The sequence below is a fragment of the Diplodia seriata genome, assembly GCF_021436955.1.
Source record: "Diplodia seriata strain FDS-637 chromosome Unknown scaffold_2, whole genome shotgun sequence".
Classification (NCBI taxonomy): Eukaryota; Fungi; Ascomycota; class Dothideomycetes; order Botryosphaeriales; family Botryosphaeriaceae; genus Diplodia; species Diplodia seriata.
In genome coordinates this window covers 3,912,845-3,937,660 of record NW_027117309.1, presented here as the reverse complement: position 1 = coordinate 3,937,660, position 24,816 = coordinate 3,912,845, and the positions used below count along the sequence as shown (strand labels likewise).

At 56.9% G+C, this 24,816-nt stretch overlaps 9 protein-coding genes across 9 annotated transcripts; 5 read left to right on the top strand and 4 right to left on the bottom strand.

Annotated features, from left to right (window-relative positions):
* Nucleotides 1-2,306: 2,306 nt before the first annotated feature.
* On the bottom strand, nt 2,307-4,220 carry SLS55_002549 (uncharacterized protein; the record flags this gene model as incomplete). The annotated part of the gene is made up of 3 exons (XM_066774030.1): nt 2,307-2,635; nt 2,772-4,089; nt 4,203-4,220. The coding sequence occupies 3 exons, from the start codon at nt 4,218-4,220 to the stop codon at nt 2,307-2,309; spliced, it is 1,665 nt and encodes a 554-aa protein (XP_066636597.1).
* Nucleotides 4,221-6,031: 1,811 nt separating this feature from the next.
* Nucleotides 6,032-8,083, top strand: SLS55_002548 (uncharacterized protein; the record flags this gene model as incomplete). The annotated part of the gene is made up of 4 exons (XM_066774029.1): nt 6,032-6,503; nt 6,560-6,753; nt 6,816-7,017; nt 7,452-8,083. The coding sequence occupies 4 exons, from the start codon at nt 6,032-6,034 to the stop codon at nt 8,081-8,083; spliced, it is 1,500 nt and encodes a 499-aa protein (XP_066636596.1).
* A 621-nt stretch (nt 8,084-8,704) lies between these two features.
* SLS55_002547 (uncharacterized protein) lies at nt 8,705-10,813 on the bottom strand (the record flags this gene model as incomplete). The annotated part of the gene is made up of 5 exons (XM_066774028.1): nt 8,705-8,710; nt 9,707-9,793; nt 9,895-10,128; nt 10,194-10,635; nt 10,689-10,813. 5 exons carry the CDS (start codon nt 10,811-10,813, stop codon nt 8,705-8,707), a joined length of 894 nt encoding a protein of 297 aa, XP_066636595.1.
* Nucleotides 10,814-12,097: 1,284 nt separating this feature from the next.
* SLS55_002546 (uncharacterized protein) lies at nt 12,098-13,070 on the top strand (the record flags this gene model as incomplete). The annotated part of the gene is made up of 2 exons (XM_066774027.1): nt 12,098-12,226; nt 12,345-13,070. The coding sequence occupies 2 exons, from the start codon at nt 12,098-12,100 to the stop codon at nt 13,068-13,070; spliced, it is 855 nt and encodes a 284-aa protein (XP_066636594.1).
* A 1,994-nt stretch (nt 13,071-15,064) lies between these two features.
* SLS55_002545 (uncharacterized protein) lies at nt 15,065-16,134 on the bottom strand (the record flags this gene model as incomplete). The annotated part of the gene is made up of 3 exons (XM_066774026.1): nt 15,065-15,631; nt 15,752-15,881; nt 15,932-16,134. 3 exons carry the CDS (start codon nt 16,132-16,134, stop codon nt 15,065-15,067), a joined length of 900 nt encoding a protein of 299 aa, XP_066636593.1.
* Nucleotides 16,135-17,388: 1,254 nt separating this feature from the next.
* On the top strand, nt 17,389-18,670 carry SLS55_002544 (uncharacterized protein; the record flags this gene model as incomplete). Its single annotated transcript, XM_066774025.1, has 2 exons — nt 17,389-18,430; nt 18,486-18,670. 2 exons carry the CDS (start codon nt 17,389-17,391, stop codon nt 18,668-18,670), a joined length of 1,227 nt encoding a protein of 408 aa, XP_066636592.1.
* Nucleotides 18,671-20,237: 1,567 nt separating this feature from the next.
* SLS55_002543 (uncharacterized protein) lies at nt 20,238-22,103 on the top strand (the record flags this gene model as incomplete). The annotated part of the gene is made up of 1 exon (XM_066774024.1): nt 20,238-22,103. The coding sequence occupies one exon, from the start codon at nt 20,238-20,240 to the stop codon at nt 22,101-22,103; it is 1,866 nt and encodes a 621-aa protein (XP_066636591.1).
* A 661-nt stretch (nt 22,104-22,764) lies between these two features.
* Nucleotides 22,765-23,047, top strand: SLS55_002542 (uncharacterized protein; the record flags this gene model as incomplete). The annotated part of the gene is made up of 2 exons (XM_066774023.1): nt 22,765-22,773; nt 22,835-23,047. 2 exons carry the CDS (start codon nt 22,765-22,767, stop codon nt 23,045-23,047), a joined length of 222 nt encoding a protein of 73 aa, XP_066636590.1.
* Nucleotides 23,048-23,110: 63 nt separating this feature from the next.
* On the bottom strand, nt 23,111-23,807 carry SLS55_002541 (uncharacterized protein; the record flags this gene model as incomplete). Its single annotated transcript, XM_066774022.1, has 2 exons — nt 23,111-23,190; nt 23,423-23,807. The coding sequence occupies 2 exons, from the start codon at nt 23,805-23,807 to the stop codon at nt 23,111-23,113; spliced, it is 465 nt and encodes a 154-aa protein (XP_066636589.1).
* Nucleotides 23,808-24,816: the final 1,009 nt, after the last annotated feature.

Sequence of the window (24,816 nt, the reverse complement as noted above, 5' to 3'; positions counted from 1 at the left end):
ATCAAAGCCCGCCGGAAACGCGCTCACCGCCGCCTTAAGCACGTACTCTTCCTCCTCTTCCCCATCCCCTCCCCCCTCCCCCACCATCAACACCGCAACATCCTCCTCCACCACCCCCGCCACCACCTCCAACGGATGCCCCAACCCGCCCCACGGCGCCACGACCTCGAATCTCTCCCCCGTCGCCGCATTCCTCAACCACCGCTCCCCCTCTCCTTCCCTCGACCACAGCCCCGGGAACCGCGCGGGCAGATACGCCGCCAGCATCGCGACCAGCTCTTCCACCGCGCCATCCGCTTCCGCCCGGCACGCCATGGCGCCGCCGACGGCCTGCCAGCCGTGCGTGCGGACCGCGGCGCGTTTGTGCGCCATGCGCGCGGGGTGGAGGGCGTCGAGGCGCAGCCAGTCGGACGGCGCGCAGGGGCGGAGCGCCATGGTGGGCGTGTAGATGCGGGAGGGGGAGATGAGGGATGGGTCGAGGTACCAGCGGTCTGGGGGAAGGGAGGGGAGGGTGGAGGGGGTGATGGTGGGGAGGGGTGTGATGGTGGTGGTGGGAGAGTCTGGGGTGGCGGGGGTGTAGAATGAGCTGCGGTGCTTCGTGTGTTTGTTGGTCGTGGTTTGGGTGGGTTTGTGGGGGCTTGGGAGGAGGCGCCAGAGGAGGTGGAGGGTGAGGGGAAGGAGGAGGATGGAGATGGAGATGGAGGAGAAGGGGAGAGGGAGGGGGAGGAGGTTGTGGAGGCTGTCGGCCAGCATGGTTGGCGTTTGGGAGGGGACGGACGAGAGCGAGTCGAGGTCCTTTTTGTGGTACCTAGACGGGCTCGGGGAGTGTGAAGTAGAATACAGGTTGTGATAGTGGGCGCGTCACGTGCATGTCATCAGTATGGGTCCATTGATAACGTCGGCTGGACCTTCGCTCTTCTGAAGCGCATTGCCGAGTTGAGGCTGCGCGACATGACAGGCATGCGACGGGCCAATGGAAGCGTTGTTGGTGTTGCGCAAACGATAAGGCCATACGAGCTGTGAGTGGGATTGAGATTCAAGAAGTATTGAGAGAGGATGGAGATCTCAGCCTAAATTGTACCAGGGCGTTTTCTCGACCGTTACACTCGGTGTAAAGACGGGGGCGAAGGGGTCATTGAAGGCAGCCAACAGGAGACATTCTCAGAAACAAAAGGGTTGTCGCGATTTACCCCACCCCCAGGTTTTTCATCTCGAACGTTCTGATTAGCGCGGCAGAATGCGGGGTTCTAGAAAGCGCGCGCGTGGGAATACTTAGCGAGCCGGGCGGAAGCGACGAAGCGACGAACACCTCACCCGCGCATGCCTGGTGAGACGACCGAAGAGTTAGTCGCGGCTTCTAGAAAAGACAAGACGCGCCGTCGCCTCGTTAGTCGTGGCTGCACGCAGTCAGCGAACCCGGTGGCTTTCCCCGCCCCTGCCCAGCCGCGTGCCCGGCGATCGAAACGTGGCCGTCGAGCGTGTGGCCTGACCTTCGCTAACCCGCTGGTCACGGGTAGAAGTCCGCGCCGCGTCCAGACCCTGCGCTCACCTCAGAACCATGGCAGCGGGCAGCCTTCTCAGCTGGACTTATCCTGCCCTTCCCAGACCACCCTCGTGCCCTTCCCCACAAGACCTCCAAGACCCAACACCCCGGTTTAGCGCGCGGGAAACACGGTTCGGCCTTGTGGCCGCCTGGCCAGCCATTTCTACAAAGGAACATGTATCGTCCGCTCGACGATCTTATCAATTTGCTACTTAGAACCGGACACAGCGCCACGAGGTTGCACTGTAGATCATGAGCGAGTTTCAACCTGACGCAACCATCACCTGAGCCGTTCGCCCGCTGCCTTGCCTTGTTTCCCGACCCGCTGTTGCTTGCCATGAACCGTCCTCCGTTCTGCCCTGATGTGCTGGGCGGGTACAAGTCGCTACTCATACATATGGACTCCTCGCTTTTTGCTCCAAGCAGAGCTCCTCCACCCCTTGTGCATCAAGATGCCTTTTTTCCCCAACGCCCTCGTCCACGTGGAACCAATATCGCCGACCTAAAGTCAGTTTGTTCATACACTGGCATCCCCGTTGCGGGAATGCCTTCTCCAACCGACCCTCATAACGGACTGTAATGGAACAATGCATGCATACCGAATGAATCAGGAGCAGCCGTCGTCAGGAGTTGGTTCTTGACTGCCGTCCAGCCGGGGTCTTGGGAGCGGGCGGCGCAGAAGAAGTTGACTCCGAAGGGCGTGTATCTATATGTTTTGCCAACAAAAAACAAGGCCATTGGTAAGTTTCCGGATTCATCATCTTCAAGGAGGTCTGGTCCTGGCCCACTCATTACGTAGCTCCTCAGAGAGGCTTTGCACCGGCCATCCCGTGCTCCGTTGATGCTTCTCGATCAGCTCACAGATCTTTTCGCGCTTGAACATCTCGCTTGCGTACAGCCCCGCCGCGAAGAGACACTGCGTCGACACCACCTCGGCCGGCTCGTAGTCGATGGTCATGGCGAGCCCGACGATCGTGTCGATGGCGTTGTTGAGCTCCTTCTCGCGCGACAGGTACTCGCGATAGCCACCCGCGGCGGGCTGGTGGATGAGGAGGAGGATGCGGGCGAAGTGATGCATTTGGATGGCGGCGGCTGTAGAATCTGTCAGTTCTGTTTCCCTTGAAGCAGATGCAGCTTTCTTCATGCGGAAACTGGGCCAAGAGTCGTGACTGCCGGCAGGGAGTCGGTGCGGAAGGGCTGGGACTACGAATTCCCCGGGGTCACATACCAAAACCAGGTGGGTTTATCCAGATGGGTTTGAACGGGCCGCTGTTTTCAATTTCCGCGCTGTTCAAGGGCAATGGGTTGAAGTGTACGGTCAAGTTCATGCGCCATTCCTCTAGCATATTGAGCAACGTATCCGCCCGGTCGATCCTCAACTGTAAGTTCACCTCGCCCATCTTGGTTTCGTCTTCAGACGCGTAGTTGACGGCCTGTGCGAGAAGATATACAGCTCGCGAAGCGATGTCGTACTGGTCCATGAGCTGGTAGGGTCGAGTAGGCTTGTAGAAGCTGAGGCATCGCCGCCTTTCACGGAACGCAGCCCATACGTCCTGTCGCAGCCAGCTCCACCACACTGCTTGTTTCAGCCCGCCAGACTGGCCGTTGATATCTTGCGACCGTTGGATCCAAAAGACGCCCTTTAGATGGCGCTCCCAGCCGCTCCCAGCACCGTCAATCATCTCGTACTTGGAGACAATCAGCGCGGTTGCGAGCAGCTCAAGGCTGCGGTTGAACGACTCGTAACGCATGGCGCCTTGGAGATACTGTAGGGTCTCGGAATAGTACTGCACGGCGGCAGTGCGGTCCATCGTCTCGCCGTTGATGCCGGGTCTAATGGAAAGATGGCGAGACGAAAGCGCTAGAATTGCCTTCATCAGGCCCTCGTTCTTCATTGCCAGTTGCGGGACGAGGCCGGAGAAGTGCTTGAGCGGGTCGTACAAGTCCAGCCAAAAGCTGAGGTTGCCGACGAAATGCTTGAACACGGGAATCTCATGGTCGCGCAGGGTGACTGGGCTTTGCCAACACTTGAGCTCCGCAGAGTTGACCGGGACTTCGGGCTGCGATCCGGGCGTGGAGGAGATGCGGGGCGGGAAGCTTGTGACGGGAGTGCCCACGGAAACGGTGGGGCTGTGGAAGCCCTGGGTAGAGAAGCTGGCCGCGCGCAGGGAACTGAAGCCTGATTCGTCTGTGGTGTGGGAGCGTTGCCCGAGCGGCTGCTCACTGAACTCTACAGGGTGAAGATTGTCCGCGTCATCGGCCAGAAGACCGAACCAGCGCAGAGGGGCGATCTCAGCAGAGTAGGCATTGGAGCTCAGCGTGCTCTGCGGACTCAATTGGTCCTCGGGCCCCGTCCATGCCACCGGCGGGGAGATGTGCTGGGGCGCTGCTGCTGCGACCTCACCCGGCGCCTGGCCCTCGCGGCCGGATTCCCGCAACACTGGGGTCCCCACCGACGGATCCCACCGGACCTGTGCCCCGGCCGAAAACGAACTTCTACTTGGGGCTTGCTGCTGCACAACCTCGGCCGGCTGCTGCGAGACATGCTGGAGCGAGGGCAGCCGGAACAGGGGAGCCGGCTGCGTGGGCTGCTGCAGCGGGGGCTGGACATGGGGCTGCTGCAGCTGCGGCTGCACGTGCAGGGTGGGCTGCTGCTCACGAGCGAGCTGGGGGGCATGCTGGGTGGTGCGCGAGGAGGAGGCGCTGGCGGGCGGCTGCGTGCTGGCTGCGGTCTGCTGCTGTGAGTGATGGGGCCTTGTCGGGATCACGATCACCGGGGAATGGGGACTGGGGCTGGGGAAGGCGCAACCAGGCAGCGGACCGAGCAGCCGGGTGGCCTGGGCGCAGGCGGCTCTGTGGTCTTCGCGGGGGCTCAGCCCTACAGGAGCCCTACAGGGCGCGAGGCTGGATTGGGCTGGGTTAGGGACGGGATGGTGTGCAGGTTACCTTGGCGGGCGCGTGGTAGACGCAAGGGCGGTTTCCCTTGGAACAGGGCCCACAGATCGGCTTGACCTCGTCGCATTTCATATGGCGTTGGCGGCAGACGGCACTGCACAGTCAGCAACGGTGCTGCGAGGGTGCGACGCCATCCGTGATGGTGCGCTGCGCTCGGGTGGCGGCGCAAGGGCTGGGGCTGCTGGCGCAGGACACACTCACCAGCCGGTCGTCGTGCGCAGCCCGCGGCCGCGAGGTTTGCGCGGCTTGCGCTTCGCCTGCTGCTGCGCATGCTCGTTTGGGGGGTTGCCGCTGCTTGAAGGTGTCGCAAGCATCGTTTCGAGGCTTGCACATCAGGCCATACGCCACGTAAAGATGGGGCGGGGAAGGATGCGCAGACGGGCACCCGTCGCGGATGGCGGTGATGGTTAAGCCACTGAAAATTGCTTGCCCGGCCTCGAGTCGGAGCCCTGCGGCAGAGGTATGCCTCCTCGCCAAGCACCCCCTGCCGTTTTGCCAGCCGTGTGCCCCTCGCCCGCTGTCAGCCCCGTATTGTTACCAGTCCCGCCGCGATCGAGACCGGCCGAGAGCATCTTGCGTTCGACACTCGAACATCATCACTTTCGGTGACGGCCGCGGGCACGCCATTCGGCCCTCTCGGCCCTCGCCATAGGTGGTAGTGCCAACGGTGGAGCGGTGCAACCAGCTAGCGCATCGCTGGCTCCGGGACGACTCTCTAGCGCGGGAACCAAACGCTGGTGCCCGTCTCACCCCGGACAGCCCGGCTTTCACTCCCGGCTTCGAGCTTGGTGCTGGTGATAGAGATGCCAAACACCCGCTGAGTCAACCCTTGCCGTCTTATGGCTTGTCCGCCTTGACCCGGCGCAGTCATTATGCGATGGCGGCCAATCGCCTTCTCCCTTGAGCTCCCTCCAGCGCCTGGTGGCTGACGTCGAGGCGTCTGTGGCTGAAAATACGTGGACCTGATGGGTTGGGGGGCGTTGGGGAGCGTTGAGGAGCGTTGAGGATCCGGCCGTGAGCCGGATGAAGGGTCGTCGAAGAGCCGCACTAGTCAGTGGCTCAGGTGCTGACTGGCGTCACTGCCATCTTGGACTCAGCTGAAGGAAAAACTGCACCCGTCCTCCGCGTTTCCTTCCCCGCGTTTTTCGCTGCGTTCAACATCGACCCGCCAGCCAATTGTGTCGCCACAACCACCTCACGGCTTGCCTATTCCGGCATACCGCCAGTTGTCACTTCTCCTTCCGTCCCAATCCAGCTCTTCCGGCACACCTGCTGTCATCCTCTACCCCGCCGCATCATCTGCGGAGAACTGACACACGACTGCCGTCATGCCGCTCAGTTCACCCTCTACCCCAGCAGCTCCGTCAGCATCTCCAGCTGCCTCTCTAAAAGGCCCATCGCGTCTTCTGCTCGCACCAGCTCCCTTCCGGCGAAGGGAAATCCTGGTTTGAGAGAGCTGTCCAGCCTTGCAACAGCAGCATTTAAGCGTTCCATCAGGTTTCAGACCTGCCCTGTCACCTGCCGACCTCGACCATGTCGACCAAACACTTCTTTCCCGACACCAATGGCGTCGTTGTAGGCGCTTTGAATTCCATCGTCGCCCGCAACCCCCACCTCGAGCACGACGAGGCGAATCGCGTCGTCTTTTCCAAGACCCACCCTCCCTCCAAAGTCAGCATAATATCCGGCGGTGGCAGCGGCCACGAACCGGCCTGGGCGGGCTATGTTGGTGACGGCATGCTCACGGCATCCGTAGCTGGCGACGTATTTGCCAGTCCCTCGACCAAGCAGGTCATGGCCGCAATCGGGAACGTTCCTTCCGACGCGGGCGTGATTTTGTGCATAACAAATTACACTGGGGACAGGCTCCACTTCGGCCTGGCGAGAGAGAAAACGCACGCTAAGGGCCATAAGATCGCGCAGATCCCACTGACGGACGATGTTGCTCTGGGAAGGAAGAAGTCCGAGCTGCTGGGCCGCAGAGGCTTGGCCGGAAACGTTCTGGGTGAGGGATGAACGGTTTCTCATTACGTTTTGGGAAATTCACTGACGAGCTGCCAGTACTCAAGCTTCTGGGTGCAGCTGCGCACGAATCGTGGAATTTCGAAGAGTGTTGGAAACTGGGCACAGAAGTCAATGCACAGCTGGCTACTATCGGAACGAGCCTGGACCACTGCCACATCCCCGGCCGGACGCATCACGAACAAATTGAGGAAAATGCGTGTGTTTTGGGGATGGGGATCCACAACGAGCCGGTAAGCTTCGCTTCTCACACGGGGAGTCGGCAATGGCTACGATGTTAATATTGCCACTATAGGGTCTGCGGAAGATCTCACCGATGCCATCTCCCCACGACCTGATCAAGGAGATGCTTCTTTATGTTCTTGACCCCAACGACTCGGACCGTGCCTTTGTCAAGTTCGACCCAAAGGACGAGGTTGCGATGGTGATCAACAATTTCGGTGGGCTTGCCAATCTCGAGTTGGAAGCCCTCACCCAAATTGCCTTGGAGCAGCTAGGTGCGTAGTCCAAGACCACCTCTGGAAGCCTTGCCTCTGATAGCCGTTGCAGAGCGAGATTGGAAGATCCAACCATGTCGCATCTACTCCGGTGTTTTTGAAACGTCTCTTAACGGCCCAGGCTTTTCCTTGACACTCGGTAATCTTGCAAATGTTGCCAGTGCAGTCAGTCGTCCGGTGTCAGAATTGCTCAGACTTCTTGATGCCCCAACCATGGCCCCGGCATGGCCACGAAATAGTTACGGCCAGCCAGTCGAGATCTCAAAGGATAGTCTTGATAGACGGGAAAAGGCACGAGCAGAAGCCGAAGAAGGAAGCTCGGACTTCAAAGGTCCAGAAGGTACCAAACCACCCAAAAGTTGCCACGTCGGCCTGACCCGACGTCCTGCCCACTTACCGGCCGTATCTCGATCCGGCTTTACTGACTTCAATAGCACCACCTTCACTACTTCACGCACTTCGTACCGCCTGCAGTGCCGCTCTCGCGGCAGAGCCCGATATCACCAAGTACGACATCCAAATGGGCGACGGCGACTGCGGCGAGGCCGTGGCAGGAGTCTGTAACGCACTCCTCGCATCCATGAAAGCAGCCCCTTTCATCACCAAGGTCCCCAATTTGTTCACTTGCTTGTCTTCGATCAACTCCAGCTTGGAAGACATGGGTGGCAGCCTCGGTGCTATTCTGTCCATTCTCCTCACCGCTTTCGCTGGGAGTCTGCAGCGTGCGGTCAAAGCTGAGGGCAAGCTCGACGTCGGCATCATCGGCGACGCAGCGGGCGAGGCTCTAGGGGCACTGAAGGCCTATACGGGTGCGCGTGTTGGCGATCGAACGGTGATGGATACCCTGATTCCGTGGTGCGAAACGCTCCGGGCAACGAGGGAAGTGGGGAAGGCGTTGGCAGCTGCGGAGGAAGGCGCGAAGAAGACGGCGGGAATGAAGGCTAGGTTTGGCAGGGCGACGTACGTGGGCGAGACGAAGCAAGAAGAACAGATGGGGCCAGATCCGGGAGCATATGCTGTGGCAATTTTCTTGAGAGGATTAGTTGAAGGTGGTGCATGGGTGTAGGCTTCGGCTATCCTCGGCGAAGGACTTGTGTTTCCGGAAGCAGTGCACTGCGACCACGGAGCTGTCTTTACCGGGTAACGACAAGCGCAAGACACGACGGCGGGGATCATGCTGTTGGTGAGGGTATAACGGCCTCGGGAATAACACAAGCAGTCAAGCAAACTCTGTACGTAAGCAAAGTATGTACGCCCTTTCCAACCTGCACGAATCAGACTCCGGACATTGGCTCGATCCGGGATCTATACACGATCTCGGTGGACTCGGAGAGGGGCCCGTAGATCAGATTCGATTTCCGAGTCAGATCACTTGCAGCCGTGCGTATCTCTTTCGGGCCCGCGGTCGCACTTCTCGTCCGCGGCGGTCCTTCGGGCCTGCTTCCGCACCCGCTTTCTATCTTTGACTGGAAACGCAGGAAAGAGCCGCAGCAACACGGGCCTTATCACGCCAATTTTATTGGTTTGGCAGGCTGCGGCGTTATGAAATTCTTTCAGTGACAACCCCCCCTTCCCGGAAAAGCCGAAGCCTGGAACTGTGAGCCAGCATCACCCCCTCTCTCTTCGCCCCTTTATCGCCCTCATCACCTGAGGCCCCTTTTTTTCTTCTGGCCCGCTCTGTCTCTTTTTATTCCTGATCGGTCACTTTCAGCAAACACTGCAAACAACTGCTAATATAGACATCATGTCGTCGCACTGTCGCGCCACTAGGAGCACGTCGGTGACAAAAGACAATGCCTACCCGCATCTGCCTCATGGAAAAATTCTCTCACCGGGTGGGTAGTTGAATAAAAGATCCGGACTTAAATGTACGTTTTAAATGCACACATTTATGTCCGTATCTTGTATTCAACAGTCTACACCAACTTGATAATGCAGTGTTTGCGTACTACTCCAGACCATCGATTGAAAAATGAAAGCAACTAAATTCTCACCGGCGAACAAGAAGACACGCATGATCGCTTTCATCATCATCATCATCGTTCCACATTCCATTCATTCCAGCCCTTCTTTTTGCATTTTCCCCAACATCTCCGATCTCCCCCCCCCCCCCCCCCCCCCCCCCCCCCCCCCCCCCCCCCTTCCTTCCTTCCTCTCAAACCTCACCTCATCACCGCCTGCGCCCCCGCATACACCACAACCCCGACCCCACACATGGCACTAATCACCGCAAACCCCATCACATGCCCTCGCGCCGCCACACCAGCGCCAGCCCCCGCCGCGGGGAACAAATACGCACCATATATCTGCGCCAGGTTGCCGAGCGCGTTGACCAGCGCCAGCGACACGCCGCGCACCTCACGACACGACGAGGAGGCGCCGAACACCGACGACGCGTACGACAGCGCCAGCGCGTTGGCGGACCACAGACCCGCGGCCATGAGGCAGAGCAGGACGTAGCGAGTGGTGAGGAGCTGGGGGAGGCAGGCGATGGTGATGGAGCAGCTGGTTGAGAGGAGCAGCCAGAGAGCGATGGCGAGGCCGCGGAAGGAGGGGAGGCGGTCGAGGAGGACGGCGGAGAGGACGACACAGAGGAAGGAGGTGGCGTAGATGGGGACGACCTGTTGATGAGGGGAGGGTGGGGTTGGCGCCATGTTTGGGTTGGTTGGTGGTGGGGAAGGGAACTGACCATGTATTGGGCCATGTGCGAGGTGTAGCCGAGGTCGGCGACGAGGGTTGGGTAGAAGTAGGAGAGCGTGGAGGAGCCGACGATGGTCTGTTGTTGCAGGGAAGGGGGGATACTGGTTAGCCGTTTGTTTGGATGGTTGCCGGATTTTGGGGGGAGGGGGGAGGGGAGGAGAAAGAGAGACTGCGTACCATGTACCCGACAACCATGAGCCAGGTGCGCCAGTTGCGGACGGACTCGAGAAAGGCCCGCAGCGGACCCAGGTGCACCTCGTCTTCGGTTTCCGCCGCCGCGTTGTCCGACGTCAGCCGGCGCACGGCGAGGGCGCGTTCGCGGGCCGAGAGCTTCCTGCTCGTCGCGGGGAAGTCGAGCAGGAGGAAGGCGGAGATGACGGACCAGCCGCACGTCGCTACTCCCTCGACGATCTGGAGTGTTGCGTGTAAGTGGGGGCTCGAAGGGGGAGGGTTTTGCGGGCTAAGGAAAAACGTACGAAGAGCCATCTCCAGCCAGCGATGCCGTGGGCGCCGTCCAGCCCACCGGTGATGGCCCCGGCGAGGATGCCGCCAAACGCACCGGATAGGACGGCTGCTGAGATGTAGACGCCGAACCGCTTCGACTGCTCGTTCTTCTTGTACCACGAGGATAGTATGAGTAGGATTCCCGGGGCAAAGCCGGCCTCGAAGATGCCAACCACGAAGCGTAAAGCCACCAGTTGTCGGAAGTTGTGGACCGCAGCCATGCAGCAGGTGATGCCTCCCCATAGGAACATGATGGTGGGCAGGAAGATGGAGGGTCGTGTGCGGGAGAGGATCAGGTTCGAGGGGACTTCGAAGACGACGTAGGACACGAAGAAGACTATGAGGGAAACGGAATACTCGTTGGAGGTGAGGCGCAGGTCGTCCATCATGCCGGCTATTTTGGCATTTCCGATGCTGTTTGTGTCAGTGAAGTACTCTTCGGGAGCAGGTATCGACAAGAAGCCTACTTGGTCCGGTCCATGTAGGATAGGAGGTACATAAGCCAGATTGTTGGGAGGAGGAACATGTCGATCTTGCGAACAAGCTTCTTTTCCTCCCCAGGAGAGAAATCATAGTTGGATTCAGACTTCATGTTGTCGGGAAACGGCGTGGTGGCCACGGTTTCGATGTGCTCAACATCACTTTTGTGGGGGTCGGGGAACGCCATGCTGGCAGTGACCGTCTATGGGCTGGAGGACGGCCAGGGACAATTGACAGCAGAGATGATGGAAAGCGATGCGGGACGTCAATATATGGGCGACAGGAAAGAGACCAGATGACAACATATACAGCCCAAGAGATAAGAGATGCAGCAAGGTTAAAAGCCTCGTTTATGCGGTCATCGCAGCGGACGGATGTGCGAGGGGGCATTATATTCGGTCAAGATTCCAAGGAAAGAAGAACAATGGATCTTGCCGACGGCAAAACAAGACGGCAGAAACAACCACGGATCATGGTGTAAACATGTGCTTGCAGGGCTCAGCTCGGTGGTTTGAGAGTGACCGAGGGCTTGAGATGCTAACCGGCTCTGTCATCGTGGCATTGCAGCAGACGTCAGCTGCGGCACGAAATGGCAGCTGTCGCAAGCATGGTCAACATTATCATCACCGAGGTGTTGATGGTAGTGAAAATGCCGTCTACGTCGAGCGCTTCCCCGCACTTCCCCGGAGGCGCATCACTCGTTTTGTGGGGGAGCCAGTGAATCTGGCGACCGGAGTTCCCTCGCTCACCTGATCGCGGGTACTCCGTCTCGAGGTCCTGATATCAACGGCTGTGGCGTCAAACAGAAGCTTTACGGAAGAAGTGATTGGACCTTGGCTGTGTGTTCCTGGGCCGAAGGAGATATCCGCTCCGGCAACAGGCTTGGGAAGAGCCTTTTGGGGAAAAGATGCTCCGGCGCGACTGTCCAGGCATTGGTGAATACCGGGGTATTGCGAAGAGCGAAAGGGCGATACTAGGCCGACCAGCGATGCGGGGGTTCTACCACCTACCCGGCGATCTGCAGCCGGAGGGTGACACGAGACGAGGCATCTGCCTCGTGCCGAGGTCTTCTCCGCGCCAGGCGTCAGTGGGGCCCGTCCATCCCCCACAATCCACACCTGGACCTCGACCGTGTCGTGCCGTCCTCCAGCGTGCAGCCGTCATTTGGTGCAAGTGCTCGTGGTGGACCGCGTCGGGGACAGCAAGGACTCGACCGATGCGGCGTCCCGTCCATCACCATGGGGATAAGAAGGCTCATGCCGCACCATCCGCTTCTTGCTTCATCATCTCCTTTTGCTTGTCCACTGCCGTTGGCTCCCTCACGCCTTCTTTGTACCTTAAACCACCCCCATTAACCTTTGATTTCCGTCGCCGTTGATACTCTCCCACCACCATCATGGGCTCCGTCGGTGATGAGATTCTACAGGGCGAGGGCAATGCCATGCCCGCTTACCTCAGCACTGAACCACCTGCAAATATGAATTGGCAGGTTACGCTGAAGGACAAGGTCATTGCTATCACCGGTGTAAGCTGCTCTCCTTCGCTGTTGCCATTGCAAGCCACTCACTCTATACTTTTCGCAATATCACGTCCCCGAAAGAGCCCAACATGTCTTGAACCAACCGCTGACCTCAACCGCCCAGGCAAACCGCGGCATCGGCCTCGGTATCGCCGAAGTATGCCTCGCCAACTCGGCCAAAGCCGTCTACTCGCTCGACGTGCTCGAGCCGGGCGACGACTTCCACGCGCTGCAGAAGCAGCACCCGGACCACCTCCTGCACATCCACACGGACGTCACCGACGAAGCCAGCATCGAGGCAGCGCTCGACGCCATAGAAGCCGCGGCAGGTCCATCCTTCGCCGGGTTCGTCGCCAACGCGGGCATGACCAAGCACCAGCCGGCGCTCGACTTCAGCCGGGCGCAAGTCGAGCAGCTCTTCACGCTCAACGTCTTCGGCGCCTTCTCGTGCGCGCAGGCGGCCGCGCGCCGCTTCGTGCGGCTCGGCGTCAAGGGGGCCATCGTCTTCACCGCGAGCATGACGTCGTACCGGCCGAACCGCGCGGCGCCGAGCGCGCCCTACGGTGCGACAAAGGCCGCGGTGCGCAACATGACGCACACGCTGGCCATGGAGTGGGCCAAGCACGGCATTCGTGTTAATTCTGTCTCGCCCGGCTTCGTGCGCACCGCCATGACCTACTACGTCGAGACCAGCCCCGATTGGCCCGAGAAGATGCGGAATTACGGCGGCATGCCGCGCCTGGCGAATCCGCAGGAGCTGGGCGGCGCGTATGTGTATCTGATGAGCGATGTCGCGAGTTATACCACGGGCATCGACATCCCGATTGCGGGCATCGTGGGCGCGTGGTAGGGTCCGACTCTTCTCGGTGAATGGAAGGGAAGAGAGGAAGAAAAAGAGAAGGAACACTTGGACGAGAGGGAAGTGGAAGGAACACTTGAACAAGTACGATGTTACGTCGACGAAGCGGGGAGGATTCGGACTTTGACGAACACGATAGACGAGAGCGTATGAATCAGCATGCGAATGCGATATATCTTTACCCCCTGGTTGCCGCTTGCACCCCTTCGTGCCACCGGTCGTGGGCGCCGATCAACCTGCTCGAAAAGGCAAGACGTGGCTCCCCCTCCCCTTCGCATCGAACGTGATGCCCTGCTTTGCTGGGCCTTCGTGCCCCCGGCTGCCTGCCATGGAGGGTGCGGGCATGGGTTGGTACATAGTCCCGGGCCGAAGTCCTTGCTGTCACAACCGCTGAGGTCCCTGGCCCGTCGCGCCGAAATAGCAGAACCTTGGCTGTGAAGAAGACTTCGTCAGAGAGAGTAGTACCGTCTGGCCCTGACTGCTTCACGAAGAAAATGAAGATCGAGGGCGCGGTGGACCCCTGGTGGCATCGGAAATATCATCGGATCACGCACCAAGGATCACGGGCATGAAACTGACTAGCAAGTACGTATACGCCCAACCGAGCCTGACTATCAACGCCACCCTTTCGCCCGGTCCATCACATGACCCTGCTCGTTGAGACTCGTGCGCAGCAGATTCGGACGTTATGCGCAACGCCCAAGACACCGGGCGTGCTGCTGGTTTTTTCTATCGAAGGGAACATTAACGCGATTATCATCGGAGGACGATCCGTCCCGAGAGACCCCATTCCGAGTGCGAAGGATCCGAAGTTGTGCGAAGATGGGAAAAGTTTCCGAAAATCAGGCCATTGCTCTGGAATGCCACTGGATAAGAGAAAGCCGTGATGTTGCATTGCACGGCTACATGATGGTCTGTGCTTTCCTCCACAGCAAGGAAGTCCGCTCCACATTTTGTCATGGATTGTGGAGCATCGCGTGCCGAGCTGTGATGGCACGGCGGGTGACAAAAGAAATTGCGCCCTACACAAACACTGCATCATCAAGTTGGTGTAGGCAGTTGAATACAAGATCCGGACGTAAATGTACGTTTTAAATGCACATATTTACGTCCATATCTTGTATTCAACTACCCACCCGGTAAGAGATTATGAAGCAGATGCGGGTAGGCAATTTTGTCACCGACGTGACGAGGGCATCTAAACCGGGGAAGATCACATCGGGTGGGGCCTGGTCTCCGCGCTTCGATGCCCTGTGTATCTCCAGGACTAAATCCGACTCGGACAAGAGGAACAGCTTATCAAGGGCTGCTTGACGTTGTACATACAATCGGGCGCTCTCCTGGACAGTGTAACCACCGACCCATACTTCCTGATATCCTGTCTACAACAACGTGCACAGGCAGGAGCGCTCCTGCGAGCCGAACCTTCATTGACGCCCTCATTTACAGAGCCAGGCAGGAGGCTCTGACCTCTTCATTGTCTTCCTTCATGTGCATATTCCTTTTTTTTTTTTGACCAAGCAGACGAACCTACGTCTTTAATTCCCATTTATATTCCCCTCACAAACTTTGCCCATTGTTGCATCTCCACCACCCTCGCACTCGTCACTTAGGAGATCTCCACGTCACCGAATAATCCCTCCGGATAGGTTATCGAAGCCCGAGCAACACTGTTGCCTCGCACGGTCGGGCCCGAGCCTGTGATGACATGTCTAATGTCACGGCCTGCGTTCCAGGCGATGATCGGTCGTGCCCTCAAAACTGCCCGTAGGTACTGCTCCAACGTTGGGGCCCTGGCCCTCATCGAAGCCATCGCCTGGGTGACAAGTTGGACGTTGTTCTCATCATGCCCCGTATCAGCACCAAGCTCAACAAAATATTTAGGTAGGTAGTTGAATACAAGATCCGGATGTATATGCTTGTTTTAAGTTCGTGCATTTACGTCTGGATCTTGTATTCAACTACCTATCCTATGTAGAATTGTTTCATAAGGCAGCTCCGCTCCACCGATATCGTCGACCGGTCGTCATGTGTTGGGCTATGCCCAACTTCTGACAGACCTGCTTCCAGAACGCGTATGTAAATCGTAGATCGCGATCCGTGATTTGAATTCGGGGAATCCCCCATCCGTGAGACAGGATCTTTCTGACGTACTTATCGGCCCATTGTGGAGCGGACCAATTCTCTTTGCCTTTAAGGAGAAGCAGTTCCTTGGTGGCTTTACGGGTGATGGAGAGCAACATGTCGAAGGAGTTACGCGTGGGGGGCAGCTTGACTACAAAGTCCATGGCCTGGATTTCTCGTGGCTCGGCGGGCTCCTGAATGGGATGCAGTTTCTTGTCCTCGTGAGATTGATCTGAGCCCTTCTCGTCGACCGAGTACTGCTCCGCGAAGAACTCGAGTATGGTCCCTGTATAGCCACGCTCTTTCGCGGCCAAGTAAATTGCACCGAGCTGCTCACGTCTTTCCCTCAGTGGCGCTTTAATCTTTTGCTTCAACAGATCTTCAATCTTGTTGGCCAGTTGCAGATTTTCGTGCCATGTCAGGCCCTTCTAGCCAATGCCGTGCACAGTGATGACTCCTTCAACTTCAAGGCTTGTCAGATTGATGTACAGAGGAAACGGAGGATTGTGGAACTTATTTGGATTTTCCGACCGCATCATATGCTTAACGGATATGTGCTTGATCAACTCGTGCCCGTAATGACGTTCTGAAATTACGGCGACCTCCAGCACCGCCTCGACCGTGCTCCTGTCGGAGCCTTCGATCTGCCCTTCATAGAACTCGAACTCTTCAATGAGCCTAACAAAGTGAGCCTGAATGTCTGGTAAGTGACAGTGATGGAAACGTACTCGGAACATTCCTTGCTACCCAAGCCCGTTAGGAGCTCCAGTGTTCTCCTCTTGACCGCAAGTTTGAAGACGAAAAGGATTTCGTGGAGTGTGTCACTGGGCTTCTTACACTTGCGTTCATCCGTGCTTTTCGATTCGTCAGTGGATGCTCGAAGAGGCTGGTGGACGTCGGTGGGCTTTTCTTGCTGTGTCTGATCCATCATTGATTGTCTGTCGGGGTTGTCGTAGCTGGAAGGCTGGGGGGACGTCAACGTTGTGGTTGGCTGGAGGTGACGAATTAGGTGAATGTGAAGTGGATGTTGTAGCTGAAGGTGAGCAGGTCAGGCAGGTGACGGTCTGTAGCTGGAAAGCTGGAGGGACGGTGACGAAGGTGAAGGTGAAGTGGTGTCGATGCAAAGGTACCTGGGGGGAAATGGCAAAAAAAGCATTTGAAGATTTGAAGGCATTTGGGCGTTTGATTTCTAGTTGCGTAGGTTAGCAACTTACCCACAGATTGTTCGCCTCCACGATCGACCGCCATCCGCAACACCGCGCTTCTCACGAGGCATTTTGGCTCACTCTGATCCTGCAGCGCACAACGCAAAGTCCGAAGAAGACACGATCCAATCGGAGAGCGGTTGCGCAACTCACCTCGGTTTGTGCAGATTACGTTATGAGACTCCCCCTGGACCTTTACACCTGACTCCACGCTCACTCCGCCCCCCACGGATTTTCCTCGCCATCCAATCTACCAGCATCGGCAACCTCTTTGTTTGCCGGGCTCAGACTTGGTTTGCAAGTTCGCGTGTTGGCCGATCGGAAAGCTGACGCCGATCCCTTGCGAGGCTCGCCAAAACTCTCGCCAAGGCGCCGGCCACGACACCAACATCGAGCGATGGCTGTCCGCAACCAAATCCCCAACCCCAAAAGAGCAGTGGATCGTTCCGGTTGCATATCAGACGTGATATGCAGCCGAGCAGTGGGCCAGCCATAAGCAATTGGATGTGATGACAGACCCTGCAATCGCTGTGCATATTGTGAGGTTGAATGGGAGCAACATGCACCGAAATATGAAAGGGTGCGATGTCAACTCGGTGAGTGTTCTTGGATCAGGGAGCATTGGAGTTGAAAGTCACGTTTCTGACGTTCCTGCCTAGGTAGGTAGGTGCCGTGCCTACCCCATCAGTGGGAGAATCTCCGATCCGACGCATCGCACTCAGGCCTCATGCAACACCGCCAGCCCACAGCAATCAGCCCGCCGCACTCAGGTCTCCTGGAAGATCTCACAGCCTACTGCAGTCAGCTCGCTTGGAAGACCTCACAGCTCACCGCAGTCAGTCCAAGGCACCCAGACCTCCTGAAAGACCTCACAGCTCACCGCAGTCAGTCCACCACACTCAGGTCTCTTGAAAGACCGCGCAGCTTACCGCACTCAGCCCTCCTGCAAGACCGCACAGCCAACCACACGCATACTTGTCATGATGGAACAGACAGATGCTGAAGAATACGATGGCATCAACCGCGACAGATCCTACGGATCGTCCGAGCTTGAAACAAAGCCACCTCAGCACCATCTGCGCAATCAGATCCTGGATCCCAACAACCTCGGAGAGCTCTCCCCAAGAAGCCACCGGTACCTTGAAGAGCTCAAACAAGGGCACGATCAGTTGCTGGAGAAGATATGGGACGATGAGATCAAAACTGGACATACCATTCACCCGATCCAATGGGACGCGTTTCTGGACGCTGGGATGATGATCTTGTGTTCGATGCCCGCCCAAGTTCTGCTGGATATCATGAACGGGGAGTTAGTATCGAACTTCCTTTCTACGAAGGCTTTACAGATAAAGGTATTCCTCACCGAGCACGAAAAGCAGTGGAAAACCCAGAAGACGGGCAAACGCTATCAGCCAGTCATCTACCAGAACTGGCTATGCGACCACTCAGGCAACGCGCCTTCCGCCACCGACGTGCAACAGCTGGTCGAATGCGTCCAACGGTACTTGAAGAAGAGCGAAGATGAATACGCCCTGAAGGTCGACACGATCGTTGGCAAGTGCCCAAAGATTGACTGGGTAGGCGGAAAGCGTCGATACCTCGAATCCGACGGGCATGTTGCGAGGGCGAAGAGGTTTTGCGAGGCCATGCTGCAAGCCTTGAAAACCCCGAATCCTGGCCGCCCCTTTGTCGAGACGGGATATACCAACAACGCCCAAACCCGGTTGGGTCAGCATCGCCGTCATCAGAATTCGAACAGACTGATGAACTTGGTCGAGGCGATATGCAAGGTCAATCTCCCTCACCTCAAGATTCACCAGTTCGTCGTGTACGACATATGGCAACAAGACCAGGCATGGGCGGGAGAGATCATCTTCGATCGGCTGAGCGGTGGCTGGATTGACGAAGGCCACGGCTTCACCTTTTACCACGCAGGAAGAAGCGTCGCAAGCAGCACAGATTTCTCAAGCGACGAATGGGAACTCTGGGCTGATTATGCCGTCGACCATACACCCTTCTTAGGTAGGTTTGCGCATCGTAAAAGTCTTCAAAACCCGTTTCACTAATGCCATCTCAGGCAACATCGACATCCAGATTGAACTCGCCAAGCGCGGGGCCGAAGCGGTGGAGGATGAGGTGACCAAGATGGAGGCTGTTCTGCAATATGCCGTTGTACAACCGTTGGAGGATCAGAGTCTGATGATGCAAGATGCGGAGACGCGTGAGAACTTCCTCAAGAATTGGCAAAAGTTTTTCGGATGAACTTGCCAATTGTTGGCTACCGAGGGGTATACTGAGGTGTTCGCTGCTGGAGAGTTCGCTGTCGAGGGTGTTTGTCCTGAGGTGTTTCCTGTCGAGGGTGTTTGTTGCTGAGGTGTTTGTTTCTGGGGAGTTCGCTGTCGAGGGTGTTCGTTTCTGGGGAGTTCGCTGTCGAGGGTGTTTGTTGCTGAGGTGTTCGCTCTGGGGGGTTCGCTGTCGAGGGTGTTTGTTTCTAAGGTGTTCCCTGTCGAGGGTGTTGCTGCCCAGGGGTATTTGCTGTTGGTTGGTGTTCGCTTCTGGGGTGTTTGCTATCGAGGGATTCGCTGCCGGTCTATCCGTGTCGAATGGAATGCTTAGGTTGAGGGCGCTACCTGGACCTAAAGTGACCTTTGAAGATCCTCCGGTTCTAAAGTCTGAAGATAATTCCCCAGAGGTAGGTACGTCGCTGCCGCTTCGGACCTTCGACCCTCCGCTTAGCACCTCGAATGGTGTCGTGCGCTGCCTCGGCTTGGCTGGGGGATGAAGATAGAGCTGGATCAGACTGATTGATCTATTTTATTGCTACGGATTTGCGCGAGAGGATACTGTTTGCTCAAAAGTTGCCAGGACAAGAACGCCCCGCCGCCCGCACCCCGGCGGCATGACCAGCCCGGGCGTTCAAACGCCGTAGCATCAGCAACAGCTGCTGCTGCAGGAGTAGTAGCGGCTGCGGCTCGCGTCGCAAGAATAGGTCGACTTCCAGAGATCTCTCATAATCGAGGGCGAACACATACGAGATCCGCAACATCGAGCAGTCAATCGGCGAGCTCAACAACCTCTTCCGCGACGTCGCCCACATGGTGCATGAGCAAGGCGAACAGCTTGACATTACCAGTGAGAACGTCGATGGGAAATGTTACTCCGAGGGAAACAATACATGAATTACGAAGAGTCGATTGCGCATGGGCGCATTGGCTTGGGAAAGCCGGGTGTCCACCTCTTGGCTGTCACCCGTTGATGGCCACCCATTACTTTCTTCTTCATCTCCGGAATGAGCTGGGCTGGAGGCGGACTGCTCGACGTGTCAGGTGCGCGTGTGCTTGCACGAGTCCAATGTGGCAGGTGCGCCTGCGCAGCTTCCTTGAGCGTCGAGCCCCAACCACACCCGACCTCACCCCAAGCACACCTCATCCCAACTCTACGCAACACGCGCAGTACTCATTCCCAGCCTGTATCAGCCTGTGTTCACTAGAAACGAGTTTCGGAGTCGGCCAACCAGTACGCTTCTGTCGCGAGCTCGCCAATCGACGACAGGCCCTCTGCGCTCCACGAACGTCTTAGAACGCTGCGCTTCTGACGCGAGGCCTCGGGGCCTGGCGAACCTTCCCTTCCGCCTTCGTCGAGAGCTCCTCACCCACAAACAGGCGCCAGCTACCCTTTGACCGTCAAGCCTCAAACTGAACATCTATACCGAAAACGCCATCACGCACTCATTTGTGAGTCCCTCGTTCACACATTCATCACTTGTGATTTAACGCTTGACTTAGGTTCTAATCGCTCATTGTTGAACATCCTTACACCAACAGCCAAGATGCCCCCGGCAGGCAAGAAGCACTATGGTGGAGGACCTGGTGCTCGGAGCCTTGGGTCGTCCATCGCGAGACAAAGATTGCACGAGTTGTACCATCTCCGCAAAACCAGAGAGGGATCGAGCGAAAAACACAAGAAGCTTTGTGCGGATCTCTATGAACACGCTCGTTTGAGCGTGAACATGATAGATGAGCAGGCAAAGACTCTGAAGCACCAGTTCAAGCAACTACGCGATCCCGATCAGAATCTCGATGTCGAATGGGACAGAATAGAGGAGTTCCATGAAGAAAATGAGAAGTTTTTCGAGACGATGGGCGAATTGGAGAAAACGCTACTCCGCAGAATGGATGGCAGATGGAGAGAAGCGGGTGTGGAGAGCTACAAATTGCAAGAAACCATTACCCGGTCGAAGGAAGATGTAAGGAAACTGAGGGAGGATGAAACAGCCCTCAGGGCTGAAAACGCATCTTTGATTCAGGAGAAGACTGTTCTTGAACAGGAAGTCAATCGATGCCACGCCCAACTCGACCAAGCCAAGACTGATTTCGACGACGCCACACCGAAGCATGATACTGAAGTCCTTGCCCTTAGCAACGAAATCCGTCAATTGAGCATACAGAGAGATGCCACGACAGCAGAGAACTTGAACCTCAAGCAGGAAGTCAATCGATGCCGCGCCCAACTCGACCAAGCCAAGACCGATTCGGATACCCGTACAAAGGAACATGAAAACGCCATGCTCAACCTTAGAAACGAGGTAGACGAGCTGCTTGACCAACTCGGCGAGGTCAAGGCCGACAGATATGCGAGAAGCTATGCCGCAAATAGCGAGAAGGTCCAGGTTGAAAATGAAGAACAGTCTCGGTCCTTGACAGAGCTGACCGCTACCATGGTCAATCTGAAGAAGGAGCTGGAAAAGTCCAATGTCCAGCAATCGCAGATTAGAACGGTCAACGAGCTGAACGAACAACTGAGGACTTCGACCAAGTTGGCCTTCGAGCAGCTAGCATCCACATCAGAAGAGGTGGATGTCCTCACCAGAGAAGCCAGCCAAAGAAAGGACCAGATTCAGACCATGTCTCAGGACCAGCAAGCCACAGAAACCGCACTGGAAAAGACTAGGAAGAAGCTCAAAGCGACCGAGGCGAATCTCCATATTTCACGCAGAGAGACCGTTTTGGCGAGAGAGGAAGCAGCAAAATTGATGGCCGAAGCTCATGCACGAACTCAGTCTCTTTCCTCCAGTACCAGCAACAACAATGCGTCCAGCTCGACGTCTGTAGACCCCCTTTTCAGGAATAGAGGAAGTTCGGCGAGTGGAACGGACAATGACCAACCCACCAATACCGAAGAAGACATCATTGATGAGCCGCAGTCTTCCACTGTGGGAGCGAAGAAAGTGCCACAGAAGCCGAAGTCGAATGAAAAGGCAAAAAGGCGTGAGCCGGGAGCTGCTAGCATGGAAGCTGCAGCGGGATTACTGCAAGAGGTGATCTTTGCAGCCGACGAGGAGTTGAGACTCGATGACTTTTCTGAAGGAGCAAAGTCAACATTCAACCTGAGAGTGGCGGAGCTGATGGAAGACCCGAGGGTCGACGTCGGACATTACAAGGCTAAGTCTCATCGGCACAATTGTTTGGCATGTACCATGGGACATCGGTCCTGTGATTTCAACAAGGGGGAGGGTTCTGCATGCAGGTGGTGTACATCCAACGCCCAGATGTGCATCATGCGAACCGGAGGGGAGCTTTTTGTTCTCCCTCTTGCCCAGGAAGATACGGACGATAGTGCCAGTGAGCACTTCTGGGTGGCGACAGGGCCCAAACCGAAGAAGAGGAGGACAGCCGCCGAGATGCTTCTCGACTGATTTACCCTCCGTGAAACACGTTTGAGGATTCGGATTTAATGCTTTTTCATGGGTACGCGGAGAGAGAAATTCGGGAGGCGAATGTTGAGACTTAGCTGCATTTGCATGGGCGGGGGAGACTTTCGAGACTTAGCTACATTTGCATGGGCGGGGGAAACTTTCGAGACTTGACTACATTTGCACGGGCACGTGGAGAGAGGATAATGTCAAGACTTGCCTACATTTGCATGAGCACGCAAAGGGATGATTAGGAAGAGAATGTGAGGATTTTGATTCATCATATCTTGTTGGGAGAATGCACGTTTCATTACTGAAGAGCATCCTCAAAGTACTCCAACAACGATCGAAGATAGTACAAATCGCTCTCAATCTCAATCTCTTTGAGAAAGACATCATCACGCATGTTCCTCCGCTCCCGGACCAGAATGTCAATTTGGTCCTCGATGCGAGTCATGATGTAGTCCTGGGCCTCGGAATCTTGGCCTCGACCGCTTGTAGATCTGCTTGGATTGGCTGATGGTGTTGCTGGACCTTTTCGAAAAGCGCCATGGTCACCTGAAGACGGGTGGCGAAACCATGCAGCTTGCGGGTCCCGGACTCCTCCGCATCAGGATAACCCTGTGAGGTCGGCTCTTCCTCTTGAAGCGTCCTGAACAGAGCCATGGTCTCCGTCAGCTCGCGATCGAGATTGGCCAGATCGGTGGCCTCGGCGTCCTTCCAGATCGAGTCAGCTCAAATTCCAACTCGTGAAACTCGACAATTTCGACTCGGCCGACAAGGCAAACGCGTACATGGGCTCCGACGCCTTCAGGGCCAACGCGATTGACGCTGAGTTCGACCTAGAGGAGTTAGTGAGGAGGCTGAAGGCTGGGAAAGATGAGAGGGAAATCAAGAAGCGGGTAGAGGTTAGGCCGAGGCGCATGGAGGCCATCAGACCGCTCTGAGCCAATGCCAACGCCCTCGTCGGGCTGTGCGTCATAAAAGTGAGAGATCAGGTAATGAATCATTCATTGCGCGTAGTCCATAAAGTCATACCGGTCCAGTTCCGTCTGGTCGAGTGGGTCGCCCTCGAGGTATTCCCACACGTCTGGTCCGCATCCAAGCTTCTGGCAAGCCCCACGATATTCGCTATCTAGCAACAGGCTCCCATCGCTCGCTAGTCCGTTGGCCAGCCTTTCGGTGACGCCTGGTGGGTCGTTGATGTATCGATTGAGCGTGTAACCATCATTACTCTGCCCGGCGCTATTTCGAAGCATCAGCCGCCGAAAGCATTGGCGTCACTAGGGCTGGAAAGCCTTACATTGTTACCATGCCATCACCCTGGATGATGCCAGGATGGGACGTGGGCTTTTCAGTCGATTCGGGGAGTTGCTGCCTGTGCGGCTCCGCAGCCTGGTCCGAGTCCGACGGGTTCACGGTTTGCCTTGCACCTTGTGGGGTGACGGGCTCCGCGTGACGGTGGCCTTGAGGCTTTGTGCCGCCCGTGTCGCCCGCAATGATGTCTATGTCGCAGTTGGAATCCAGCTCGTGTTGACACCAGATGCAGGCAGAATAAAGGGCGCAAATCATGGGGCCGAAGCCACAGGCACAACAAAAGTAAGCGCGAACTCCGGCCTGCTGGTCTTGCGGCTTTCCGTTTTGGTCACCGACGTTGGTCTCACGGGCGAGAAGGGGGGAGACGTTTGCGGGATACTGGCACGACATTTGGATGGATTTTGGAACTGGCTGCCAAAGACGGACGCCCGGCAACCTCTCCCCGCTCTTCACACTGATTTATAGAGCCATTCCGAGCCCATCTGAACCCGTAGACTATCTCTCTACTGCGATAATGCGCATCCGCGCAGACGCACCCGTGCTCAAGCTGCCCGAAGGCCGAGTTGCAAGTGGTTGCCGCTCGCCGGCCAATCGAGACGGCATCAGAGGCAACTAGCTGATCCTCCAGGGCAACGGAAGGACGGACTGCACCACCATCAGCTCCTAAACACATCTGCGCAGTCCTCGTTTATAATCCGAGCGTCGGCGCGCGCCGCCTCGTGCAATGCACGCTTTTCACTGGCGAAGTCCACCACAGATGTTCACGCACTTGCGCATTACCACTGAACCAATAACGATCCTGGTCATTCTACGGCAGCCCCGGCTAGGTTGGATACGGGAACATCACCGGACATGAGTGCGGCTTAGTTGGTGCGGCCTCTGTTCCAAATCTGGTGGGGGCCGCTTTCTCTCCCAGCCTTGTGACGCCCCAGCTCTCGGCGGCCACCAGCGCTCGCGCTTGAGACGAACTGGGTCAAGAGGGGTCGGACACGCAACATATCGGACAGTCGGAACTGACCCTTGCAGGGAATGACTCGAAAGTAAGCCATGGCTTGCATGTTCACGCACCTTAGTTTTGCGCGGGTGCGCATAACTCTAGAATGAGGCCCCGCCCGCATCACCACGAGTATCTCGCAGCCATCCGCCGTGAGGCTCAACACAGAATTGCTATTTCACGCGAGGCATCACGTATTTTGCTGCTAGCTGTTCACACATCGCCACATGTCTGCCTGACAAGGCTGTCCACTGTCTGTTGCTTCAGCCTTACACCGTGGGCTCCGTTTCAGCCTTGCCGCACATTGTCTCTCTGTTTCTGCTACCATCCATGGCCATCTGTAGTCCTCACAGGGCTACACGCAGTCTGATTCCCCATGGACAACCATCGTTCCTCTCCACGGCG